Source organism: Lagenorhynchus albirostris, chromosome 9, assembly GCF_949774975.1.
Source record: "Lagenorhynchus albirostris chromosome 9, mLagAlb1.1, whole genome shotgun sequence".
In the NCBI taxonomy this organism is placed as follows: domain Eukaryota; kingdom Metazoa; phylum Chordata; class Mammalia; order Artiodactyla; family Delphinidae; genus Lagenorhynchus; species Lagenorhynchus albirostris.
The window spans coordinates 49,336,834-49,363,643 of NC_083103.1; the positions used below are offsets into that span (position 1 = coordinate 49,336,834).

At 51.0% G+C, this 26,810-nt stretch overlaps 3 protein-coding genes across 11 annotated transcripts in view; 1 reads left to right on the plus strand and 2 right to left on the minus strand.

Moving 5' to 3' along the window:
- The window catches only part of STIM1 (stromal interaction molecule 1), a 198,834-nt gene extending 195,273 nt beyond the window's left edge, over positions 1 to 3,561 (minus strand). For 4 of the 6 annotated variants that reach the window (XM_060159866.1, XM_060159861.1, XM_060159864.1 and 1 more), the window contains exon 1: positions 3,072 to 3,561. In XM_060159866.1, the coding sequence (XP_060015849.1) occupies positions 3,072 to 3,210 (139 nt within the window). In that variant the 5' untranslated portion in view covers positions 3,211 to 3,561. The remainder of the gene's footprint in view (positions 1 to 3,071) is intronic. The other 2 variants (XM_060159862.1, XM_060159863.1) reach the window with 2 other exon arrangements.
- A 10,857-nt stretch (positions 3,562 to 14,418) lies between these two features.
- On the plus strand, positions 14,419 to 26,416 carry RHOG (ras homolog family member G). Of its 4 annotated transcripts, XM_060159851.1 has the most exons (3): positions 14,506 to 14,522; positions 15,558 to 17,152; positions 25,175 to 26,416. In XM_060159851.1, the coding sequence occupies exon 3, from the start codon at positions 25,243 to 25,245 to the stop codon at positions 25,816 to 25,818; it is 576 nt and encodes a 191-aa protein (XP_060015834.1). In that variant the 5' UTR covers positions 14,506 to 14,522; positions 15,558 to 17,152; positions 25,175 to 25,242; the 3' UTR covers positions 25,819 to 26,416. The 4 variants fall into 4 exon arrangements, with proteins under 4 accessions (XP_060015831.1, XP_060015834.1, XP_060015832.1 ...); XM_060159848.1 differs by lacking the exon at positions 15,558 to 17,152 and having other exon boundaries at positions 14,419 to 14,522; XM_060159849.1 differs by lacking the exons at positions 14,506 to 14,522; positions 15,558 to 17,152 and adding an exon at positions 21,497 to 21,692.
- PGAP2 (post-GPI attachment to proteins 2) overlaps positions 14,432 to 26,810 on the minus strand; it is a 33,825-nt gene continuing 21,446 nt past the window's right edge. The window contains exons 5-7 of the transcript XR_009542445.1: positions 19,374 to 19,428; positions 18,820 to 18,944; positions 14,432 to 15,183 (exon numbers count right to left, since the gene is read on the minus strand). The gene's annotated coding sequence lies outside the window, so the exon portion shown is untranslated. The remainder of the gene's footprint in view (positions 15,184 to 18,819; positions 18,945 to 19,373; positions 19,429 to 26,810) is intronic.

Genomic DNA, 26,810 nt, shown 5'->3' on the forward strand with positions numbered 1-26,810 from the left:
CCACCCTCAGCTAAAATTAGCGTAGCCACCAAGATGGCCAGGCCATTTATAGCCTTGGAGGCAGCAGCAACTAGCTGGGTGGGCAGGCAAGACTCTGGCCTCCCACTCCATTAGGGGTGAATTGAGAAGCCAACCTGCACTCCATAAACTGCCTAGAGGCCTATCCTCCAAAGCCCAGTTCTAGTTATACTGAGTAGAACCACAGTTCCTGAGTAGAGGTCCTCAACCAACACTGGCAGTCACAACTCCAGACTCACGTGGGACCCCTCACACACATTCTGCAGGAAACATTTTGAGTTTCTGGAGGCAATGAGTCCAGAGTCTAAGGGAGGTTCCAAGCATCAATTCCAGGCAGTTTCAGAAGTGCAGGCTTCAGAGCAGCACAGTCAAGCACAGATCTTTACTGAGAAAGTAACTTAGCACAACTGGGTATACAGGTATCAAAGAGCCAGAAGGTGACAGGAATGGCCTCTCCCAATGAGAAGGCCTTCTAGCAGAGCACCTGCCTTCCCTGGAGGGGCAGACCTTTAAGATAGCCATGTACATCCAACAAGAGAAAAAATGCAATTTTCTGGCCCCTGCAGAAGACCCTCCAGAGGAGAAAAAGACAGCCTTTTTTTGGATCTCTGCTACAGAGTCACCAGGGGCTGCCTAACTAACTCACCAAGAGGAAAGTAACATTCTCTTGGCCTTACCTAGTGCTCCTTTAACAGGGCAGGGCCTGAGAAGACAGAAGAAGTCTAGGACTTAAGAATCAGAAAACGTGAGACTTCCTTGGTGGTCCAGTAGTTAAGACTTTGTCTTCCAATGCAGAGGGTGCAGGTTCAATCCCTGGTCAGGGAGCTAAGATCCCACATGCCTTGCAGCCAAAAAACCAAAACATAAACAGAAGTAATATTGTAACAAATTCAATAAAGACTTTAAAAATGGTCCACATCAAAAAAATCTTTTAAAAAAAAATCAGAAAACTGAGCATAGGACTCAATTTCTTCAACAATAAAAACGGGGATAATACCACCTGCCCTGCATTCTAATAGAGCAATTGCGAGACTATGGGAAAAACAGCTGTGTAAAATACAAACTTTAGAGAACATACAAATTGACTAGATATGTTGAATCTGATTTAGAAAAGTGGAAGCTTTAAGGGTAAGTAAAACTCCTGTGTTCTGAGGATACAGAGGGACTGGAAAGGCTACAAGAGTTCCTGGCTGTGTAGACAGCTCCTCACCAAATCCTTTAGAAGAGCCCCGTCCATGAGCCCAGTCCACCTCTTTGCAAAAATGAGTTCTTATCTGAGTCAAAGTCTCAGACAGGCCCAAGGTGATAACCTACCAGAACAACAGTGCTGGGGCCTCCAGGTTACCACAAACTATAGTTATTCCCAGCACCTAGGGTCTCTGAGATTTCCTCCCTGGGCTTCAATATTACTGTGACAATAGAAACTAATTTCTGAACTGAGAGGAAGAAAAGACCAAAAGAGAAGCCTAAGTAGTATAATCAACACAGCCAAGCCTCTAAAATATGTTGTGTGGAGGGCTGTCTCCATAAGCTCAAGCCAGGGGCTGCTTACGAGGGATGCTGGAGTGCCTCTTACCTATGGCATGTACAAACACACAAATCTTCCTGACAGCTAGCTAATGCCTAAATTCAAAACTTCATCTCTTTTAGCACTGTGTCTAAAATAAAGAACTTCCTCCCCCCCAAAAGAAAATTCATTTTATGTCAGGCACTCATATTTTAGGGTGAAAAAAGGACATATTATCAGTTACAAACAGGGATGTCACTGGGACAGCAGAGATGCTCCTCAGGTCTTCTGCACAGTTTGACCTACATCTGCCTTCATAGCCCAATGAGAGCCAAGCTTTGAGCTAGGGTTCAGGGGCCAAGGAGACACTGTATGGAGAAACAGGATTAATATGCAAGAAGGACCTATCTTCAAAGCAACAGCCTAGGTGCCATGCTTGTACATAGGGCAACCCTGGCCTCACTTGGAAGCCAACCCTTGGGGTACCTGCAGTCACACCCAGCCCAGTCAAGGAATTTAAAAGGGGGTTTCCTAAGAAAGGGTCTAGCACCAAAGCCAGCCTCTGGATCCATCCATGAAACTTCCTGGCCACCACGATTTACGCTTCCTTTTCCTCCTTGTATCAACAGGTATTCACTGAGGCGTCCCCTCACTTGAGCTTGCCCCGCCGTAGAAAGAACCCAGCTATAAACTCTCCTCATTCTGCATCTCACTACTTTGGGCAGATCACAGTGACCGGGTGAGAGAAACAGGGATAAAAAACTGAATACCTCTAAGCCTTGTGTAAAACAACTGCATTTTAAAAGTGCTCTTTCTTCTGCAACAATACCAGGGCTCCTACTGTTTGACAAGCCTCCATAAGTGCATAGGAAAAACCAGGACAGATCAAAAATATTGTACAATTCCTACCCTCATCAGTCAGAAGAAACAGAATAAGTCAACAAGTGGTCCCAGGAATTACATCATGCCCATATCAACAAAAGGCCATTTAACTCCCTGGTGGTAAATAGGATTCCATCTAAGGAACTGCCTTGATATTTCAAATGGGCACAGCTAGAAGACAGCAGATTACCTAAGGGAAGGGAGAGAATAGGGTCCCCACGCTCATTGGAATAGAAAGGCACACCTCGACACTAAGTTAGAGAGTAATAGAGTTGGCCCAGTCCTGACTCTTCCTACCCAACCCAAGTAGCCTCAGCCTCCCCTGTGCTGCCAAGTGCTGAAACTGGCCAAGAGCAACAGACTTATCATCTGCCCAGGGCATCAGTCCAGACAAGTAGTCATGAGAAGGGGTCTTGACTTGCTGATCTGAAAGGCCAAGGTGCCCCAAAAGCAAAGCTCTTTTCACTGCCAACAAAAGATATCCTGAGGAGGGATGAGGAAAGTTGTTCAAGAGAGACAAAGACATTAGAAGGGAAAGAACTCTTTGGACTACTAAGAACAGGCAGTGCCATGTGTGGGTCTGCCATCAATCGCAGGTGTATAAACCTAGGGTTCGACTTCCCCACTTGGGCAACTCAGTTCTTGTCCGTGGCCAAGGCCTTACCTGCTACAGTGGACTCCTCAGAACTGGCCCCCGAGCCGGTTCCCGTCGTCTTCTCGCTGTGGCTTTGGCTGAGGCTCTGGCCGTGATGCAGGAGAAGCCCCCAGAGGAGCCACAGGGCAAGACGGGCGCACACATCCATGACTCCAGGTCTCAGTCAACATGCGCCTGATGTAGACTCCTCAGGATCCCAGAGGCAAAGCTGGGAGCCCGGGAGTGCAGCTGACGGTCCTGGAACCCCAGGCAAGATGCCCTCGAGGTGCCGCAGCTGTCCAGCCACCCGTGAGTCTGCCTCCTCAGACAGCCAAAGGTCAAGTGCTCCAAGTTTGGGCGCGGGAGGAGGGCCGGCGCCTCGGGTCCAACAGTGGGTCCGCCGGAGCTGCGACGGCCTGAGTACCCGGTCGGCTCGGGCCGCTTCCGGAGAGTTTAGACAGGGTGGCCGCGGAGCCGGTGTCAGCTCCGCAGCCGGCTACACCCCTGCCGGAGGGGGCGGGCGGGCGGGACCTCCAGCGGGCACCGGAGTGGGGGAGGGAAAGAAGGGAGGGAAAGAGGGGGGCACCTGGCCTCGCACCGCCGAGAATCGGCGAGGGGCACAGGTTCGGGAAGGGCGTGCGACTTCCAGGCCCCCGCTGGCGCAGGCGGCTCGGGGATCCCAGGCCTCCTAGGCCGAGGTCAGTGCTCCCGCCCAGTCCCGTGCCCAGGCGGCCGGCGGTGCCCAGGTTCAGCAGGCGGACGCGCACGGGCCAGGCCCGGGACAGAGGCTCCCCGGCGAGCGGGCGGGAGGCGCGGGGCGGGCCCGGGGCGGGCGGGGGCGTGCTCTCCCGCAGGCCCGCCCCGCGCCGCCCGGCCCCCAGCGAAGCCCGAGCCCGCCCCAGCGCCCGGCTTACCCCGGAATAACCTGTTAGAGACAGCCGCCCGGCACCCTCAGACCCCGGAGGGCTCTCCCGGCTCTCGGCCCGCTCTAGTCTCCGCCAGGACCCCTCTCCCCAGCCAAGGGTCGGGTCCCGGCCTCCCTTTCCCCCACGAGAGCCCCTCCCGCACTAACAGCCCGCGAACGAGCGGGCGGGCCCCTGACACGCAGTCGCTCAGGTAACCCAGGCCTGCGGCGGCAGCGACGATGACAGTAGCTGCCCTGCCCGATCTCCGGGCCTCGGTGCTGCTCCACTCGCCCAAGCTCTAGAGCTGGTCAGGGCAAAGACCCTCGGTACCACGACTGCCGCCCGGGGCTGCCTGAGGCGACAACTGCCCAGCCCGGTTCGGCCGGGGGACCCATTGCCAGCCCCCCACTCCAGGCCGGTATCCCAGGCTCCGCCCTCCCCGCCGCGCCTTGCAACCAATCCGCTTCCGCCTCTCTGCAGCTTAGGAACCCTCGCGCTTCGTCACCCGTGTGCAGCGGCCCCTGGCGGGCAAATCTGGGCGCTGCGAACAGGGCCCGAGCTCGTTGGGAGGCCCTGCCCCTTTGCAGAGGATTGAGGAATAGAGCTAGGACCCGCCCCGGGGGAGGCCCATTAGGGCCTGCTAGTGGTTTCCGAGGAAATGATGCCAGAAAATACACGAAGCGTCCAAACCACTGTAGGTAAAATTGCCCTACACATACCGTAAGTCTTGGCTAAATGACCCCATCTGCCTACCTGACGCCCCCTCCCCGCCTCATCCAAGCTAAGTCGGATGCCCTCCCTTAACTCTCACAGCCCGTTTTCCTAACCCCCTCTCCAAATACCCTCCCCTCTGAGGTTTTTGCGGGTAGGGCCTGTGGCTGGTTCCTCCCTGCATCTCACTCTCCCAGCTCTCTGTGTGGCTTGGGGGTGTTAGCGACTTGAGAATGAGTGCCCCCATAAAGAGGGAGTTGAGCCTGGGCCTCCTTCAACAGAGCCTGCACTTCCTGTTCTCAAGTGTGCTGTCAGCAAATCTTTACTGAAACCTGCTCTGTGCCCTACCCTGTCCTTGGCACCTGAGGCAGAGGAAGGGATTAGGCCCCGTCCCCACTCTGATAGTGCTAAGCCAGCTACCTGTTCTGAGCAAGGCTTCTGAAGACCAGGAACACGGATTTGCCCAATAGCTGCCTGGCTTAAGGGTTAGGCTGTCGATATAAAAACACACGTCTGACGTCATCTACTACCACTCTTCCCACTCTCTTATTAAACTTCAGTCGCACTGGCCTTCTTTAAGTTTCTCAAACACATGGAACATCAGCCACCTCCCGGCCCTTGTATCGGCTGTTGCTTCTACCTGAAACTGTCTCCCCTCCTGGCCTCCCCATCAACTCCCTCGTATGGCTGGCCTCTCATTCTTCCAGATGCAGTTCAAGATCTTCTCAGAAAATCCTACTCTGACTGCCACCTCAGGTCCACAATTGGACCATAGTCATATCTGCCTTCCCCCGCCCCATAGGATTGTGACTTTTCAGAGGTCAGGGGCTGTGCCTTATTCATCTCTGGGAAATGGCCATCCAGCCATAGGCCCTGTACATCGTAAGTGCTCAATAAAAGCTGGTTGACATGAGTTAATTCATTTGATCATGCAAATATTTATTGAGTAACAACTGTGTTGCTGGGAAATTGGCCCTAACAGAAGATGAGCCCCTGATCTAGGTTCTACTAGACCTATACTCGGAACCAGGAGTCTGAAATTCAAATGGAAAATGGGAAAATAGCTAATATTATTGAGAGAAGTAGGTGCGAGTAATAGGGAGTGGTAGGGACTGGGGCACACTGGTAAGCAGGCAAGAAGGTGAACTCAGTATTGCTGGATCATCTTTAAGAGAAGATGGGAATCTGGACTTTTAAATGATGTAGCCCCTTTATCAACACAGACCTACTGTATAGCACAGGGAGCTCAATATTCTGTAATAACCTATATGGGGAAAGAATCTGAAAAATAATGGATATATGTATATGTATAACTGAACCACTTTGCTGTACACCTAAAACTAACACAACATTGTAAATCAGCTATACCCCAATATAAAATAAAAATTAAATTTTAAAAATAAATTTTTTTTGATGTTGGGGGTAAGAGTTTTTATTAATTAATTTATCTATTTTTGCTGTGTTGCATCTTCGTTTCTGTGCGAGGGCTTTCTCTAGTTGTGGCAAGCGGGGGCCTCTCTTCATCGCGGTGTGCAGGCCTCTCACTATCGCGGCCTCTCTTGTTGCGGAGCACAGGCTCCAGATGCGCAGGCTCAGTAGTTGTGGCTCACGGGCCTAATTGCTCCGCGGCATGTGGGATTCTCCCAGACCAGGGCTCGAACCCGTGTCCCCTGCATTAGCAGGCAGATTCTCAACCACTGCGCCACCAGAGAAGCCAAAAAAATAAATTTAAAAAAATCAAAACAGTGGGTTCGTATCAGTCCACAGCCAGAAGGGAGCAGCTAGGCCATCTGAAAAAAAAAAAAAAAATCAAAACAGAAAAAAAAAAGATATAGCCCTTTAAAAATGATATAGCCCTACATCTATAGCATAAATTGATCACTCAGACTACAAGTTTATAATTTCTGCCTAAGCCAACCCACCTGCCTGTGTACTCATTTGTCAAAGAGAACACACAAGAAAAAAGAAAAATAAATCATGCTTAATACAACCTCCTTTATACTCAAGTGCATCTTTCTCTTAGCTACCATGTGAGTTCTTTGGGGGTATGGTTGCAAAACCCATGTGGTACAAAGAGCCTGGGTCTTGGAGACAGGAAGCAAGGGTCTATTACCAATTCACAACAAGACCTTGAAACTCTCAGAGCCTGCTGCATTTCCTGTGAGGCTAAAATGGTCTCCAGGAACTAAAAACAGAATTACCATATGCTGCAACAATTCCACTTCTGGGCGTATGCCAAAAAAAATTGAAAGCAGGGTCTCAAAAAGATATCTGTACACCCATATTCATAACAACACTCTTCACAATAGCCAAACGCAACCCAAGTAAGTGTCCACGGATGGATGACTATATAAACAAACTGTGACAAATATATATATATATATATATATAGCAATGGAATATTATTCGGCCTTTAAAAGGAAGGAAATTCTCCATGCTACACATGAATGAACCTCAAGGACATTATGCTAAGTGAAATAAGTTGGTCACAAAAGGACAAATACCGTATGATTCCACTTATATAAGGTTCCTAGAGTAGTGAAATTCATAGAGACAGAAAGCAGGATAGTGGTCACCAGGGGCTGGGGGGAGAAGAGGATAGGGAATTGTTTAGTGGATATGGTTTCCATTTTGCAAGATGAAAAGAGTTCTGGAAACTGGTTGCAAAACAATGTGAATGTACTTAATACACTTAAAATGTAAATTTTATATTATGTGTATTTTACCACAGTTAAAAATAAAAGTAAAAATAAATGGTGTCTGGAAGCAAAAGCCATGGCCTGGACATTAGGAGAAACATTCTTGTCTCATCTCTGCCTCCAAGATCATGATGTGACATCAGAAAAGCCAGTGCCCCTCTTGATCTCAGTCTCCCCAACTATAGGATGGGTAGGGACCAGATTATTGATCCAGTTCAGCTTTAATATTCTATAAGGTAGGAAAATCCTGAGACCTCGTGGATCTTCCTGGATCAGAAACTGTGACTCTCACCTCAGTAGACCCTAGATTGGGTCCTCATGTAAGTGTAGCCTCTGCAAGAAGCCCTCACCACATTGTGTCTCAGGAGGAAATTGAGAGCTTGGTTTTGTTTTGTTTTATTCATCTCTGTGTCTTTTTGAAACCTATACACCAAGCCTTTACCGTGTGCCAGGAATATCTCCCTTGCGTCACTCTTAGGGCCTTGCTCCTAATAGATATTCTGCAGATGTTGGTTAAATCAAACCGGATTAACAATTCTTATGCCTCTATTCTACTATTTGCAAGAGCTTTCACATCTATTATCTTATCTCTCTCTCACAAAACCTCTGCTAGATAAGTCAGAGACTATACTCATTTTACAGATGAGGAAACTGAGCCTAAAAAGAAGTGGCAACCACATCAAGTTCTCTTTCTCCTCTGGGATTTCCTCCCTATCCTTCAAGTCTCAGTTCAAGTGATACAAATCAGCCATACCTTGATCACTGATGACAGCATAGCATGAACCAAAAGTTATGATTAGTCAAAAAAAAAAAAAAAGAGCCAGCTCAAAAGTCACCTCCCTTCTTTTCCCACCTTCCCTGACTTACCCTGTCTCTCCAGTCTCCTGCTACTCTAAGTACCTTAGAGTACTTATATAACTGAATTATGATTATCCAATAAGTATTTATCTTCCCCATTAGCTCCTGAGTTTATCAAGGACTTCATTTCTTTTTTTTCTGTTTTTTTAATTTTTTGGCCCCATGGCACATCATGTGGAATCTTAGTTCCCCAACCAGGGATCAAACCCACACCCCCTGCATTGGAAGCGTGGAGTCTTAACCGCTGGACCACCAGAGAAGTCCCAGGACTTCTTTTCATTTATTTATTTATTTATTTTTTGCGGTACACAGGCCTCTCACTGTTGTGGACTCTCCCGTTGTGGAGCACAGGCTCCGGACGCGCAGGCTCAGCGGCCATGGCTCACGGGCCCAGCTGCTCCGCAACATGTGGGATCTTCCCGGACCGGGGCACGAACCCGTGTCCCCTGTATCGGCAGGCGGACTCTCAACCACTGTGCCACCAGGGAAGCCCCTTTTCATTTATCTTTGTATTCTCCCAAGATAGGACTGTACCCAGTACAGAGATGGTACTCAGTAAGAGTAAACGAATGAACGATGAGTGTTCTGTACAGCAGCTTAGCTGTCCTTTCTCTCACAGGGTTTCTGATTACCAACAGCTTTCATTTGGAAAGTGAGAGAATCTTCAAGAGAATCTTCAGTAGAAGTGTACTAAAAGAGTCCGAAATCTCCTGCTCAGAAAAGTTTAGGAATCTGTAAGTTTAGGCTGTGTTATCAGTGGTGCTCCCTGGTGTCCAAAAATGGCAAGTACAGCTATCACTAAGAGTCTGGCTGTGTACAGAATGAGGAGAGAAAACTTGGCTTGTAACAACTCTTCCCAGGCTAGCTTCACAAAGAGAATCATCTTCCTTTCCAGAATCAGTTCTAGAATCTCACGGCCAATGTTCGTTCATTCAACATCTACCAAGCCCCTGTTTGTAACAACCCAGTTCCTACCCTCAAAGAGCTCAATTTTTCGGGGAAATATATAGATGAAGAGTAATTAGAACGTGTTGATAATGTCTTGAGAGAAATTGGTACAGGGGCAAGTGAAGGAGCACAGAGGAGGAACAAGTAACTGCCTAAAACAGTCAGAGAGGCTGTGCATACGGATTGGGGGAGGAGGACGGGTTCTGGAATTATACTGCCTAGATTCACATCGTGGCTCTGCTGTGTGACTCTGGGCAAACCAAGCTGCTCCTGGAATGTACCAGGGCTGAAGAAAGAGGAATTTCCCAGAGGGAGTATGCCAGATGACCTGGGTACCACCCAGTTTGGAGAAGCTCAAAGAGGCAAAGGTGTCCTGGAGGCAAACAGGACAACTACTGTTCTGCCTGTCTGGGAGGAGGGACCCTCCAGAAGGATTGGGCATGTGCTTGGTCCCCCTTCCCTCCATCCAGTTATTTCCTCAGGGGGAATCAGGAACAATTGGCCCGAGGATGCGACTCTAGAACTTTGTTTCATTTGTCACTTCCCCTGTTTGTTCTTTCTGCTATCTCCTGTATTACCCATCACCTTCTCATTTCATGAAATGAGACATTGGGCTTATCTTTGGGAGTAGCAATAAGGGGAATAATGAGCAGGAGACTCGTATTTCCGCTCAGGCAGCCTGAAAGAGGGAAGGCCAGGGGATCAAGAGGAGAACCAAGACGGCTGAGTCCCTGGAGCCACATGAGAGAAAAAGAAGAACTCAGATTTAGGGTTAGCTTGAAGAGGCTGGGACTGGGACTGAGCAGAAAACCCTGTGGGCCACTGGTGAGCCATAGGAGCTGGAGCTCAGTGAGGACCAGGCTGGGAAGACCCGTTTGGAAAACACCAGGGCAGGGGTGAGATCAATTCAGGGCCTTTCTCCTCCCCCTCTCTGTCTTCATCCTGCTCTTTCAGGGGAACTGAGTCAGCTTTAGCATTTGATCTTGAGAAAGAGGGAAGAATTATCAGGGAGAAAAACTTGAAAACAACATGAGTACATGCAGAAATAAATGTTTATTAATTGTACCCTGGGCAATCTGCTAGACACTCAGCTTGCTTATCTCACTGAATCCTCGCAATCCCACAAAGCACACAGTATTGTCATTCTGATTTTAAAATGAAAGTAAATGCCTCTGTTGTACGCTTTTATAGCACTCTGTACTTTTGTATCATTACCTGTTTAAGATTTATCTCCCTTTCTAGTTACATCAGGATAGGGGCTTGCTTTTGTTTTCACCACTGCATCATTGGCATGTGACACTATGCTTGGCCGAGAGGTTTTCGATAAATATGTGTTTAAGGAATGAATAAGAGAGGTCATGTGACTTGTCAAAAGCCACAATGTAAGTGGTACGACCAGGATTTGAATCCTGGACCGTCTGGCTCCAGAACCTGTCTCTGATCTCTCTATTCTACCCCTACCAAGTGCTTTCATATATTCTCTCATTTCTAAATGTCCTAGCTCAGTGACCTTTTCTCTCAGCTGCTTGTGAACACAAATGTACACTGCCAAGAACTCACCTATTCAGGGAAAGCAAGTGAGAGAAACAGTCCATCTGGAGTTGTGTCCTCTTCCTACCCTCTTCATCTCACCACCTTCTTCCTCCAAGAAGCCTTTGCAGACAGCCCCACCTGTCTACCTGTCTCCTTCTCCTCTGGCCTTATTGGCCCTTCCTATGCCTGTGCCATAAAAGTGGCTCCAAGTCACCTGGTCTCTGATGCTTCCATACATATTAGTGCTTTATTAAGGCAATTTTATTCTGCTAATATACTGAAGGCAAATATACTGCAGGCAAGTATATTCTGCAATATACTGAAGGCCTGCCTGTGCCAGGCCCAGTGGTTGGACACAGAGATGAACCAGACACCACCTCAAATGACTTACACTTAGTGGAGAAGGCAGACATTAGGCACAGATACAATTAACTGGAGCACAAAGCAAGATGACCTAAATGGTATTAAAGAACTATGAGCAATATGTTACATGCATAAACCTTAATTACTTAATGATTATTTTTAAGTGTGTATCATAGAAGGTCACAGCTCAAAAGTATCATCTGGTTCAACTCCTTGCTTTCCGGTGGAGGAGTCTGAGACCCAGAGAAAGGCCAGGCCTCGTCTAAAGTCTCACAAGCCAGTCTGGCTGAGCCAAGACTAGACTTTGGGTCTTCTGAAGCCCAGCCGAGGGCCCTTTCCTCCTCTGCTAGTAGCTTCATATGCAACAGTCCCATATCCCATCAGACCATGACATCCTCAAGGCCAAGTCAGGTTCTCCCACCTAAGCAAGCTGAACCAGGGTCAGGCATGTCCAAGACCAAGGCCTCAGGAAATGCAGTCACCCCAGACTACCAATCCAGCCTTTTGGTCTACCGCACCTATTTTTACCACTATGCTTTTAAAATGATTTTCAAATATTTTTGCAGAAAACTTTTTTTTTTAAAGAGCCTTTTACCCAGAACACTAGTATATAAATCAGATAAAAGTGAACCAATTCCAGTTGAAGGAAAGGAAGGCCAGAGCCCCACTATTTTCCCACCCTCAAGTCCTGGGAAGGGAACTTTAGGAACACAGTTCAAAAACCTTTGTTCTGGGACACAATTTTTTTTTTAACATCTTTATTGGAGTATAATTGCTTTACAATGGTGTGTTAGTTTCTGCTGTATAACAAAGTGAATCAGCCAAACATATACGTATAACCCCATATCTCCTCCCTCTTGCATCTCCCTCCCACCCTCCCTATCCCACCCCTCTAGGTGGACACAAAGCACTGAGCTGATCTCCCTGTGCTATGCGGCTGCTTCCCACTAGCTATTTTACATTTAGTAGTGTATATATGTCCATGCCACTCTCTCACTTCGTGGGACAATTTTTAATGGCTTCATAGAAGCCATTTTAGTATATGGTCCTCCACTGAACCCTGTCTTTAATGGAAACTCACAATCCTTTCTTCATCATCAAATGGCAAACACCAGCCATGTGCTCCCACTAGAGTACAGAGGGGAATCTGATTTTCCCCTTGTCTTTCCTTGTTTCCTCGTCTCCACACAGAGGAGTATGTCCCAAGTGCTGTGGGGAGGGAGGAGAGAGACCCAAACTCTGCCTGGAGGATCTGGGGAAGCTTGAGCAGAAGGATCATGGAGAATGAATTCATCTACTCAATCATTTACCAGCCTGAATCTGATAGAGACTTTAATATTCTGTTCCACACCATACACACTAGCTACATGAACCATCAAGCATTTGAAATGTGTCTAGTCAAAATTCAAACGTACTCTAAGTGTAAAACATACACCAGATTTCAGACTCAGTACAAAAAAAGAATGTAGACTATCCTATTCTTTTTGTTTTGTTTTTTTGCGGTACACGGGCCTCTCACTGTTGTGGCCTCTCCCGTTGCGGAGCACAGGCTCCAGACGCGCAGGCTCAGCGGCCATGGCTCACGGGCCCAGCCGCTCCGCGGCATGTGGGATCTTCCCGGACCGGGGCACGAACCCGTGTCCCCTGCTTCGCCAGGCGGACTCAACCACTGCGCCACCAGGGAAGCCCCTCCTATTCATTTTTATAAGCAATAATTTTATACAGATTCATGCTGAAGTTGAATGATTATATTTTGCGTATGTTGGGCTAAGTAAAATATATTATTAAAATTAAATTTTACCTGTTTCTTTTTATTTATTTATTTGCTGCACGGCTGTGGGATCTTAGTTCCCCAACCAGTGATCGAACCCGTGCCCCCTGCAATGGAAGGGTGGAGTCCTAACCACTGGACCGCCAGGGAAATCCTTCGTTTTACTTTAAAAAAAAAATGTCATCACTAGGAAGTTTTAAGTTGCATATGTGGCTTACAATATATTTCCACTAGACAGCACTAGGAGACTACCAAGTGCATGGCAGAGGTGGTGTGTGTGCATGCATGTGTGCGCGCGTGCGAGTGTCATTGGAGGCAGTGGTCCATCACCGCCAGATTGTGAAAGACTGAGTCGATTTCGCCCGGCAGTCAATACAGGAAAGAGGCGGAAAGAATAGAATGCACGAAGACCCAAAGATGTGGGCTGGCACACTGTGTTTTGGGAACTCATTCTTACAGTAGTATGATTTTTAAAAAGAAGCGGAAAAGAAGTATTTGTTGAGTGTTTACTTTGAACCAGGTATTGGCAGCAGGCCTTTTACATCCATTCTCATCTTCACAACTACAGGATGAAGGGGAAGTTACTCTATTTTGCCAAAGACAGAATGGAGGTTCAGAAAGGTTGGACTATTTATTCTCGGAGTTGTTCTTCCTCTTTATCTGGAAAGCCTCTTGGAGACAGGGAGCCTTTCGTTAATGCCTGTTCTCCTCCACAGCATCTAGCTCTGCACGCAGCTCTGCACGTGGTAGGCACTCAGAAAGTTTGTGATGAACGAAGGATATCCTTTCTCAAGTCAGAGCTCCACGCGCAAGGCCAGGGAGCAGAAGCACCAGAGGGCGCCCACGAGTCCGCCCACCCGCCGGTCCCCAGAGCCCCGGCAAGATTCAGGACTGGGTGCGGCCCTTCTGTCCCAAGCAGTTGAGCGCCCCAGCGAGAAGAGGGTGCGAGGGGAGCCCCACGTCCTGGCTCCGCCCCACCCCCTCCCCAGAGCCCAGGCGCGCGGAGCCGCCGGGTGCGGAACAACGACACGACATCCTGTTTTTGGGGCCCGCGGCTCCGCCTGCGCCTCTGCTGATCTTGTCTTTCCCCGGGTGCTGACGCCAGCTCTCCTTCCCCCAGTCTCCGCACCCTTCCCAGGGGTCTGGGGCCTTCCCACTGCTGAATCACCGCCACCCCGCACTCCCCCGGGGCTCGGGGCAGAGGTGGGGACTGCCCCGCCGGACCTATTCTGGCCAACCCCCAACCTGGGCCATCGCTCGATCCCTGGGCTTGACTGAAGGTACCAGGCCTAGGGGCGCCTGTTCACAGCATCTTACCGCAGGGGTTGGTGGGGGCGAGATAGGGGGAGGGGGGACAAAAGCCAAGCGCCTAGGCTAGGGCCTCTGCTGGGGTGGAGGTGGCAAGAAGGGGACTGGGAAGACTGACCTTAAGGGCCTCAGAGGTAAAGGGCTGGGGTGGGGGAGCCCAGTACCCGGCCCGGGACCCACCCGGTGGGGGCGACCAGGGCGGGGGGGGTGAACCGGCCGGCGGACTTCCTTGTCGAGCCCCGCCCCACCCCGCCCCCGCGCCCTGCCCCGCCCCGCCGGCCGGCCCGCCCCCCCCACTTCCTCCGGCCTCCTGCTCTCACTTCCTTCTCCAGCCCCGACCCGCTGCCGCCGCCCCCCAGCTCCCCCGCGGCGGGGAGGGCACCAGGTGAGGCCTGGCTCCGGCCGGCAGGCTGGGGGTCCGTGGGAGGGGAGCCCGCCCGGCCCTGGACTGGACGCGGCCGCGGGCCAGGGAAGTTTGGCTGCGGGAGGCCGCGGCGGGAGGTGCTCGGCTCGCTTCAAGTTGGGCGGGCGCGGCCGGCCGGCCGGGCGGGGCGGGGACGGGCCACTGCAAGCCGGCGGCGGTTCGGGGACTGTGGGTTCCTGTACCAAGGGCGGCGGTACCGGCCCCCGGGAGCCGCGAGGAACTCTTGAGGTTGGAGGGTCTCCCGCTCCGAGAGAAAAGTCTCTGAGTGGAAGAGCTTAGGGCTGGGAGATGGGTGGGGTGCTCAGAGGTGGGGTGCCCCCAGGAGTTGCAGGGGGCTGTTACGAAGTGTGTTGAGAGGAAGGGGCCTCTGGGCTAGAGAAGGCGCTCCCGCTGCTTTGGCAGTTGTGACACTTGTGAGGTAGAGAGAGAGGCTGGCTGTTGCCTCTGAAGCCCGAGGCTGCGGAGAAAGAGCTCCTTCCCTGGAAGATCGAAGCTGGTCCAGACCCACAGCCGCAGCCTGCAACCTAAGGGTCCTCTGCGCTCAGGCGGAGGGTGGGGGAGCCCCCCGACCCCAATCCTTCTCTCTTTATGTCTGTTTTTCTGAGGCCCAACTTCTCCATCCCTGGAACAGAGCAACAGGTATTTTAATGAGCAGACATCGGCTGTGCCTCGCTGCTTAGTGCCTGGCTTTGTCTTTGCTGGGTAAACTGAGGAAGGAAGGGACCTGGTCTTGCCCTGTGACTAGAGGTGAAAGGACTCTTATTCAGAGGTACTGATAGTCCTTGAGGAGATGGCATCAGGAGAGCAGGACTTGAGGAGAGCAGGACTGGTTTCAGGAGATGGAGAGAACAGGGCTTCTGGGAGGCAGCACGAGGCTCTAGCCTTGGAAGATGATCAGGAGCCATCTCCTGGTCTTCCCCCCCCCCGCCCCCGTCCCCTTTATTAGTCCCTGAATTCTACATGTTCTCATTCTGTCTTCCTCCATTCCTTCTTCAGATTCCATCAGACTTCAGACACGAACCCTCCGTCACTCTCTTCTTGCGTTCTCTTCAGTCCCTTCTCCCCCCCACAGTCATGCCTGGGCCCTGACCTCTCACCTACCCTGCTTCTCTGTCCATCTCTGTCCTCTCCCAGTGGCCTTCCCCCTCCCTTCCGTGCCCAGCTTCTGGCTCCTGCACACACATCCACCCTCTGTTTCTTCTATCTCCCCTCATTCCTCTGGATCCCTCTCTTCTCCTTTCCTTTCTGCCACTTATCTCCAGCTTTGGGGAGCCTTTTCAGACCTCCCTAGTTCAGAGAGGCAGGCTGCAGCCTCCCCTTGGTAGAGGTGATGAAAGGGCTGGAAAACCGCTGTATATGTGTATGTGCATGCAAGTGTCTGCATGTCCACATCTTTATCTTTTGGAGACAAAATAACTGCCCTCAGCCTTGTGAGGGCCCAGAGCAGGGGAAGCCAGCAGAATGAAGGGAACCTGCAGTGGGTGAGGTTGTGGTTAGGTAGGAGGAAGCAGTCTGTAGCAGTCAGGGTATCAGGGTAGAGTGACACAGGAATAGGTCTGGTGAGAGAGGCCGTGGGAAATCAAAATCCCCCAGACCCTTGGGTGCTTGATCAAGAGGCCAGGCCTGGAAGCTGGGGGACAGCCTAAAGGTCCCTGACTCCAGTGCTCACTGGTTCCAGCACCACCTTGTGGGGACAATGGAACCAGGTCAACTAGGTGTGATGGAAGGAAAGGGAGGGGTAAAGGCAGGATTCTGGAGGGAAGACTATAGCTGGTCTAAGTTCAGTCTTAACTGTGGTAGTTCCAATTCAGGAAAAAAAGAAGGGTATGAGGCAAAGGTGTCTGCCCCCTCTTTCCTGCTGCCTTCCAAGGCCTGCGCAGGCCAGATTCCCATGTGCCCAGGGCTGCATCAAGGCCTTGGTGACCAGGAACCTCTCTGGAGTTCTGCTCACCCCTCTGCCTTCACACATCCTTAACATGCCCCCCTCACCTAGGACCCTATTCCCTCTCTTTCGGGAATTTCTTCCAAGTCTAACTGTATTCCAGCCTGGCTCTATAAGCGCTTGCTGTTCCCATTCTAGAGCTCCTTCTTTAAGCCTTTGGGATGCATGCTGAGAGATCCTGTTTCTCTCTACCTCCTCAAGTCTACTCTATTCATTTCTGTCCACTAGAAGAAAAGAGAAGTGGAGGGGAGCAAGTGCTATTTTTTATGGGATTCCCAAGCACAGCTAGATTTAAGGACTATCCCTGTTCCCCATTCTGCCCTCTTTCCTTCTCACCGTTGTCCCTCTCCCATGGATTGTCCCTTCCTCCACACTCCTGTCTCTGCTACTCTGATTCTGGGAGGTACAGGGGAGTTTGGCCCCAGCAGGAAATCCCAGGGACCTACATAAAAATCCCAGCTCAGGGAAGGATATGTATGCAAGGCACTTTCCCAGCATCAGGGCTCAGTAAAAAACCACCCAGGAGTCCTGACTCCCCACCTGCCAAACCAGTACTTATTTTAGATAACTGAGCAACCCACAGGACTCTAAGAGTGAAGACAGGATGGATGAGACGGGTTCTCCCAGGCAAGATGTGGCCCCACTGGAGGTTTGAGCTAATTGCATGAAATTCACTGCTGGAAAAATATAACCAGGGTGGGAGGAATCTAAGTGGGGAAATATTTTGTGGGGGGATGAGGGTGGGGGATATGTGTCTGCTATATCCCTCAAGGGAGGCTGCCCTTGAGGTCTTGGCTAAAGAAATATGGTCAAGGTCTTGACATGAACAGAAGTGGCTGATACAAGATTGTCACAGATCCTGGTTGAGAATACGGAGAGTTGTTTCTGGCAAGATACTAAGGCAGTTGAGGTGGCTGATGTGAGCTTTTAGGGGGTAATAAGCAGGAAGATTTGAGAGGTTGTGGCTGTAGCGAGACAGTTGAGAAGATATAAGAATGAGGGTAGCAGGGCAACTGTGAAGAAGATGTGGTCCCCGACTGAAGACCCCTCTCCATACAGAGTATAGACCCATTAGTGGTGAGGCTTGTAGGGTTCTTTGAGGAGGGAAACCAAAGACAAAGCCTGGGCCGCCTCCCCAGAACAGATCGGTTTTCCTGTCCAGGGTCCAGCTTCCTCTTTTGTCCTCATGTCATGGGGGGAGGGCATCTCCCCAGGAGCTGAGCCTAGAGGAGGCTCTCCTCGGCTAGTTCAGGGTGGCTGTCTGTCCAGTAATGTCAGTTCTAAATCATGGATGCCCCGGCATGGGCTAGGCATGAGGCCCTGGAAGCAAAACGGGCTCAGACGCCAACCTGGCCCCTTTGGCCCATTTCCTGAAGGGATAAACCATGGTAGGGTCATCCTGAATGAGGTCAGAGAGATGGGCCCATTCCCAGGCTGGAGATCAGGAGACCCAGGTCCTTGTGCTGGATTTGCTCGCAACCCTCTGTATAACCCTAGTCAGCTTTGTCTCTTGTGGCTCAGCTTCAAGATTAAGAAGTTGCCTATCAATACTTCCAAAGAGCATACAGAATACTGATGGCTCTGACTCTCTTTCCCTCAAGAGGCTCCTCATAGCTGTGCCCCTGACTCTGGACCCAGCCTTGAACAGGTCTAAGTATCTGTCTGGGACAAGTACTGTGGCCCCTTTCCCCAAAGCACAAGAGAAGAGGGCAGAGAGTGTCAAGGATTTTGCCAGGGCTCAGCAATGTGGGGGGGTACCCGGTGCCCTGCTCCAGCTCTGCCCCAACTGACAGTGGAAAATAGATGCCGGAGTTTCCTCCCTGATGTTTTTTTCCCTTGTGGAAACCCCCTCAGATCTGGGGCGGGGTTCAAGGGACTGGGCAGCCCTGGGTCTCTCTGTGGGTGTTTTCAGGTGGGGGAGGCAGGATTGGGAGGATGGCACTTCTGTACAGCCTCGTGCGAAGTGAGCAAAGGCAAAGGAAGTGCCACTTCACGGGCCTTTCATGGGGCCCCAGGACTACTGAGCTGCTGTTAGGTGGGGAGGAGGAAGGCAGAAGGAAGCAAGTGTTGGGCCTTCCTCTGTGCTGCCTGGTGGGGGAGGGGCAGCCTCCTTAGCTCCCCCAGCCAGAGCTGCCCTAACCCTGGGACTTACTGTGTGTGGAGCATCCCAGGTGCTGGGACACCGAGAGAAGAAGGAAGGGAACTGGGACTGAGTGAAAGGGTCCCAGCCTCCCACAGCCCTCCCAGCTATAGCTGTCTTGTTTCCTCCTCCTCTCCAGTCCCTAGTGGGTAAAGTCAACTCGCTCCGTCTCTTACCCTATCCATGGAGTGCAGGATCCTCTGCAGGGGCTGAAGGGTGGAGAATGGCAAGAGGTGGAGAATTCTCCAGTGTGAATTTTTTTTTAAGGCTGGGAACTAGGCTGTCTTGGGTTCTGCCCCTGCTAATGAGAGAAGGGGAAGAAAAAGAGAGACTCAGCCCTTGGCCTGGTCCCAGCCCCACGCTGACCTCATGTCTCCCCCAGCTTCCTCCTCCTAGCCCAGCTGCAGCCCCTTTGAGCCTCTTCGTACCATCTCTCCTCCACTCCTCCCTTCAAAACAAACAGACAGACTGGCAGAGCTTCTGAAGCTGTTTCTAACACTAACCATGACCATGACCCTGACCCTGGCCTCGTCCTTGACCAATCCTGGTCTCCAGATATCCCCAGTCCTTAGCCTCATCAGGACCACTTTTCCTACGCATCTTCCTCATCACCACTGGGCTAGAGCTATGCCTGCTCCACCCCTCTCACCCTTCCAGTTGAGAACAAGACAATCTAGCCAATGTGTTCATTACTCTGAATTGTACTCCTCAGGGGGAGGAAGTTAGTTACCTTTGTCTGATGTCTCCTGGGCATGGAGGCTCTTCCTTGTTCCCAGAGTCAAAATCTGAATTGATGAGGGAGGAGATGTGTGTCAGTCTGCAGCTTTTGCTCAGCTCTCTGCTGGGCTTCTGGAAGTAAGCAGGACAGATTTCCCTCCTCATGAGGCATCCTGTTAAGTTCAGCACAGTGAACCATAATAACAGTGCTGGGGAAGGTAGGGCAGAAGAAGGGGTGGCTGTGGTGTCCTGGAGAAGCTGGGGAATGGAGCTGGGCCCTAAAGGACTGGGAGGCTGTGGGGTAGGGTGAGGGGGTGGGGGCAGGAAGCAGAATTCCAGGAAGAGGAGCTCCCATGTGCAAAGACATGAAGGACAGATTGTGTTCATTCAGCTTTTTACTGACAGCCACTGTGTGCTGTGCTCAGCCTGGGGAGACAGATCAGCCGGGACCTTGCCCTCTAGGTCCTCCCAGTCTAGTGACAAGAGATAAGATTCAGATCAGCTTCCACGTGACTAAGATAATGCACTTGTGAGAAAATGGGACCAGACCATGGATGGGATAAGTCATTTGTGACTTGGGTGATTTACAAAACTTCCCTGAAGGAGGTGGCAATGATGCTTGGCTCTGGAGGACCAATTGGGGGATCCTTTGAGGCAACTGGAGTCTTCTGGGCTGCTGGGTGGGGGGTTGAAGGATGGAAATGGAGGAGAAATACTGGATTCCCACCGGGACAGTGAATATGGCTGCTTGATGTGTTTTGGGAAAGAGAATGTAGAGGCTGCTTGTAGAGAGGATCAGGGTGATGTGGCCAGAGCTTAGGATCAGAATACCCAGAGTGATGGATTACAGTCAGAATGAGTTTCAGCGAGGGCTGCAAAAGGGGATCCCCCGTGTCAGGGAGGCAGATTAGAAGGCTGTAGTAAGTTCCTATTGCCTCCACACTCCCCCATCTCTTCGGGCCTATTCCTCCCCTCCTCCACTCCCAGTTGGGACACTTCCCCTGCTATTATGGCCACAGAGATCTGGCAATCAGGAGATCTGGCAATCAGGCAATCCACTGCTTCCTTTTCCTCCCCCATTCTGGGCCTGCCTGGGCCACACCCAAGACCAGGCCCCACTGGGTACAAGCTGGGCTCTGGGGACTACACTCAGGGTGAGCCCCATGGGCTGTGCTCCCTGCGGGAGCCAGGTCCAGCTGCTACTGGGAGGAAAGATTTTCCTATCCCAGTCAAAGCTTTTGGCTGCTATTGCTGTCCAAAAAGATTCAGCATTGCAGTTTTGACTGGCGGGGTATCAGCCCAGTTCTGAGCTTCTGACCTGTCTATCCAGATCTCAATAACACAGACAGAAGCAAGCAGGTCAGAAGTTCTATACTTAGCTTTTCTGTAGGGGAGTCGAGAAGCTCAAGCTTCATTATTGCTCGGGGTTGGGGGGGCATCCACAAGCTAAGGAACTTATATATGACTACTGGAGAAGGAGAGTCACACAGAGCCAGAGAAGGATTTAAAGGGTGGCCATACTGTGGAAGTTCAAAGAAAGGAGAATTCAATAGCCTCGTGGGACCATGAGACTTAAGCTAGGCTTTGAGTCAGGAAGATTTGAGAGGGGAGAAGGAATGGCAGCAGAGAGAACAACAAGAGTAAAAGTTCAGAGGCCAGAATGATCCTGGCTTGTTTACACAGGACAATGTAGACCCCTCTGGAGCAGGGAACTCACATTGCCGAGTACCTGCTTTATATATATACATTGTGCATTAACTCACTTCATCCGTTTAACAACCTTGTAAGGTTGGTACTATTACCTAGCTCATCGTGGCAGAACTAGGATTTAAACCCAGGTCTATCTGACTCCAAAACCCCTGCCAGATTATGAAGAATTCTGAATGCCAAGATGAAGGACCAGGCATGATCTGAATTAAGCTGGGAATCGAAAGCCAGAACAAGTCATTGTAATATGGTTAATACTATACCAATCTGCAAATATTATTTATTTACTAAACAAAAGTTCTTTTCTTTAAAAAAAAAAAAAAAAGTGACTTGGTGAATAAGCCACAGTCGATCCCCAACCCCAGGCAAGCCACTCTCCTTGTGTGGCCTCCTGCAGCGTTGACCGTCCCTTTTTCCTGCGTGGTACAGGCTAGACCCTACCTTTTAGCATGTGCCCTCCTTAAATGAGCTGTGGGAACTTACTTGACCCAGTTCAGGCCATAGGATTTCAGAGAAAAGAGTTGTCCTGGGAGAGAGGATAAGGGTCTGAACTAGACCTGAAGAGGGAGAATTGGGCTGCCGCCACCACTCAGACACCTGCGTACTCAATGATTCCTGCCTCTTGGTATGAAAGACTTTGCTTTTGCCACCTTCTCTGTGCACCCCACTTCTGAATTTAGAAAGCACATTCATTCCTGTGCTCAGGATCCTCACTGCTGTCCTTTGAGACAGGGAGGGCAAGTTTTATCATGCCTGTTGTACAGTTGAAGAAACTGAGGTTCCAGGAAGGGAAGTGACTTACTTGCTCAAGGTCACAAAGTCAGCTGTTAAGGGGTAACTTGGAGGCTCTGTGACACATTGAGGAAAACATAGGACTTTGGATTGCAAAACTGGGGTCTGTGTTAAAAAACTGGCATCTGTGTTAGCTCCCGTGCTGACTAGCTATGTGACGTTGGGTTATTTTAACTGCTCTGGGTTTGTTTCCTTACCTGTAAATAGGAATAGTACCAATGAGTTGTTATAAGGATCAAAACAATGTAATATGATCTATATTGTGATCTATAAAGGGTTGTACCTTGTGAGGGCTTTTAATCAAGTGGCAGAGTGGGCAGGTGAACCCAGGAGGTCAGATTCAGGTGCCGGTGCTCTTGGCCCTATACTATACTGCCTCTGCCCTGCTTGTTTCTGGACACTACCTCACTCGTGATCCTTTTCCGGTGGTGTCAGTCCCTGTTCCCTTGCCAGCCCGGAAGCTTCCCTCTCCCTCCTCGCTCCTTTGAGGGCTGATTTACTGATTGCTGGTTGATAACCCCTCCCTAGAAAGCTGCCTGGAGCCAGCTGTACTTTCAGTCTCTTGGGCCTTGTGACTGCCGGCCAGAGTTCCCTCCTTGCCTTCCTGCCTGGGCCAGCCCAGTGCTGGGCTTGAGGGGGAAGAGTTCCCCGTCACACTGCCATGCCCACTCCCCTGCTTTGTGTGGAACTGAGGATTTACAGGCCTAGGAGTTGTGCTTTCGAGATGCTGGGGTCTCCTGGAAAATCCAGTGGACACAAGTAATGGCACCAACACCCACCACCCCAAGATGCTGTCTCTTCTCCCCCAAGGAAGAAGCCACAGAATCCTGAGATGAATGTGGCCTGACTTGACCCCACATGCTGAGGTCTTAACACATTTGCTTGACTGATCAGCCCTCCCACCCCCATCCCGTGCTCCTGCGGGCCTTTCCTATCCCCGTCGTCCTATCTCCTGCTCCCAGATTCCTTAATGTCTCACCTCATCCACTTAGTACCCTTGCACAGGCTTTTTTCTCTCCAGTTCATGGGTTGGGAAACTGAGTCTCAGAGAGGGTAAGTGCCTCATGCTTGGTTACAGTGAGTCAGCAGCAGAGCAGAGCTGGGGCTAGGACTTAGGTTAGTTCTCTTGACTCCCAATCCCAAATTCTCTACTGCCCTAGAGGGTCCTTATTTTCTTCCTGGATCCATACCCCAAGGCTCTGTATCCTCTCTCCTGAGGTTGAACACACACACTTACTCATGCAAATAAGGTGGAAATATTTTTAATGTGAACCAGAGAGGCAACCTCATAGAATGAACTCATTTCCCTCCCAGCTGGTCCCAGGGGAAGCTGGGGCCTGGGAGGGAGCTGGGACCAAGCCCTGGATCCTCTGCAGGTTCCACACCATGGAGTTCCTTTTCCACTTCCCAGTGGCGGATTCTCCCTCCCTCTCCCAACGTGATTTTTGAGGCTTTGGAACCAGTGGTTGAGAGGTCAGGCTGGGAGGTAAGAGGTTGTCAGACCAGGGTGCAGTCTTGCTGTGTATAAAGTGAAATGGAGAAAATGGGCCAGTGGTGAAGGTGCTGGGGTGGAGCGGGGGATACTTAAGAGCTCTGGGTGTGTCTGAAACAGGACTATCCCCTTCTAGGGAGCAGGGGCCTGGTCGTGAGAGAGTAGCAGGGAAAGGAAGTCACATACTAGCTAGAAAAAGTCCCCCATGGCTGAGAGGAAGTAGCCAATTAGAGGAGGACCCCTGCCACAGCAGTATAAATAATCACAGGGTTTCCGGAAGCTCTGTTCTTTTCCACAACTCAGAAGAGCAGTTCCTCACCTGAAGGCCCTGTGAGCTGCCCAGGTGACCAGGGTGATGGCTGGAGCTAGGACTCCTCTGAAACTCACCCCACTGATAATTACAGCAGCTTATTTATTTGGCACTTCCTGTGTGCCACGCCTCATGCCAAACACTTTCTACATGTTAGCTCATTTCATACTCTGACCAACTCTAACCCAATAGGCAAGATTATCCCCATCTTACAGATGAGAAAATTTGAGGCTCAGGAAACTTAAATGTGTTGCCCGAGATCATACATGACTAGTTGGTGGAGCTGTGATTAGAATCCCTGACCAGTCTGATTCCAGCATGTCTTCTTAGTGATAGTGCTTTAATGGCACTGTGTTCTCTACCCAAGAGTCTGGAAGCCCCTCAAGTTCTTCAGAGGCACAGCCCATGGTCTCAGGAAAGGGACAGAAGATTAAGGGGGAAAATCAAGTTTTTGTCTTACTCTTCTGTTCATCCCTTCTGGCTGTGCTTGGAGGATCTGCCTCACCCTACCTTGAGAGAAGATGCAGACATCTGGGAGCCACAGCCTCTGCCTCATTCATCATTACACACACAGATTGCAGACCGAATTCCAGCCCTGGCTCGGTCTCCAGTGTTCTCCTACACTGAGTTGCCAGCCTGGGTATGTGTGGCCAGATAGGGTTTCCCATGCTTCCAAGAATGATGGGGTAAGCTCTCCTTCCTTTTCCCCATCCCCAGGGTACCCTGGATTGAGACAGGGCAACTGTCTAGAGAATTGTGCCCCTACTCAGCAGGTTTCTCATTGCACCTTTTGGTTTGCGTTCAGTAGCCAAGATGTCAGGTTTGGAGTTGAAGCATCAGTGCACTAGGCAGGGTGTGGGCCCTGAGTTGGGAGAGGCTCCACCCATGGCTGCAACTCAGAGTGACCTGGGACAGCTGCCTTGTGCTAGAAGCCCTCTCCAGTCTACTCGGTGGGAGGGGTCCATATCTGACAGAGGATCTGGTAGATCCCTACAAATGCGCACCCTCCTTTTGCGTCTATACTTCCTGGAGGAAAAATAAAAGTAGCTAATACTTATTGAATGCTTATTATGACCAGGCACTGTTCTAAATGCTTTACATGAGTTAACTCATATAATCCTCACAACAACCCAATGAAGTAGGTATTATTTTATCCCCATTTTACAGATTAGAAAAATGAAACATAGAGAGGTTAAGTAATTTGTTTAGGGTCATACATCTAGGAGATAGGAGAACCAGATTTTGACCTTTGTCAGTCTGGCATCAGAACGTATGTGCTTTGCATAATATATTACACCTTAGTGCCAGCCTCTTTATCCCTGAGCATCTTTGTGTGGTCTCAGGGCCTCTCTCCCATTTCGTGTCTGTCTCTCTGAGGTCTGTCTTGATGGGATTGCAGGATGGTGTTCAGGTTAAAAGAACTGGAGCTGGTTTCCCTCTGTATGCCCCCATCCTTTCTTCCCAGTGGATACAGGCCTCCCTAACTAAGAGTATCCCTCTCATCTGTCCATAGGTCACTGCATCCAGAGGGGCCCGGAAGGGAAAGGAGGCATAGCCTCCACCACAGCAGCTGCACCCGCCATGCAGAGCATCAAGTGTGTGGTGGTAGGCGATGGGGCTGTGGGCAAGACGTGCCTGCTCATCTGCTACACAACCAACGCCTTTCCCAAGGAGTACATCCCCACAGTGTTCGACAATTATAGCGCCCAGAGTGCCGTTGACGGGCGCACAGTGAACCTGAACCTGTGGGACACAGCGGGCCAGGAGGAGTACGACCGCCTCCGCACACTCTCCTACCCTCAGACCAACGTGTTTGTCATCTGTTTCTCCATTGCCAGTCCGCCCTCCTATGAGAATGTGCGGCACAAGTGGCATCCAGAGGTGTGCCACCACTGCCCCGACGTGCCCATCCTCCTGGTGGGCACCAAGAAGGACCTGAGAGCCCAGCCTGACACCCTACGGCGCCTGAAGGAGCAGGGCCAGGCACCCATCACACCGCAGCAGGGCCAGGCGCTGGCCAAGCAGATCCACGCTGTGCGCTACCTCGAGTGCTCAGCCCTGCAGCAGGACGGCGTCAAGGAAGTGTTTGCTGAGGCTGTCCGGGCCGTGCTCAACCCCACGCCCGTCAAACGTGGGCGGTCCTGCATCCTCTTGTGACCCTGGCACTCAGCTTGGAGGCTGCCCCTGCCCCGCCACCAGTTGTGCCTTTGTGCCTTGGCGCCTTGTCTGCCCCCAGCTGTGCCTTAAGGACTAATTCTGGCACCCCTTGCCAAGGGGGCTCCCTGAATGCCTTTTTCTCCTTGAGGAGGCCCACGGAGAAAGGGGCTTTGGGCCCTGCCCCACTCTGCTTGGGAACACCAGGTATGCTCAAGAGCTCACCCAGGCCAAGGCCGGACCCCTCCCCAAGAAGCCAACCCAGTGCCTCCTCCCCACTTTCCCCTACTGACCAGTTGATCCAGCTTTCCACACAGATGTTGCTGCCTATTGTGGTGCCTTCTCTCAGGTTAGGAGCTCTCAGCCATCCCTAACCTCTCCCTCGCTGCTCTTCAAATTGCCCCCCACCCCCCAAGATGCTCTCTCCCCTCCCCAGAGAAGGAGCCACAGACTCCTAAGAAGATGAATGTGCCCTAACCTACCCCCATGTGCCCAGGCCTTACGCATCCGCTGACTGACTCAGCCCCACCCCCACCCCCTCTGGGCTCCTGGGGGCCCCTCCTACCCCCATCAGCATCAATAAAACCTCCTGTCTCCAGTGGCGCTGGCTCCTCCCTGTGTGCTGGGCATGGGGGGTTGGGCAGGGGCCGGGCATGGGCTAGGGCTCCCCAGAGACTGGGAGCCTTTTGTTTCCTACAAGAGGGGACAGGGGACAATAGGCTTCATTGTGGTCCCCCCACCCCCCAATTTCCCTAACAAAGCTCTGGGCTCCCTTGGAGGGGCCAGTCTTGTTCTGGGGCCCAGCCACATATTCTGTAGTAGACTGGGATGCAAAGCATGAGGAAAAACTTCCTGATCTAGGACTCAGAAAGGGAGAGGTTGAGAGCCATCAGCCTGCAGGTGGGTGCTCTCACAGTCGTGCATCTGAGAGCTGTCCCCTTATACCCTCAAGGGGACAAATCTTTACTGTCAGAGTTGGGGCTGGAACTCAGGCC

Bases quoted from the DNA above. Each gene is read 5' to 3' on its own strand.
- RHOG (XM_060159848.1), top strand. From the start codon at position 25,243: ATGCAGAGCATCAAGTGTGTGGTGGTAGGCGATGGGGCTGTGGGCAAG.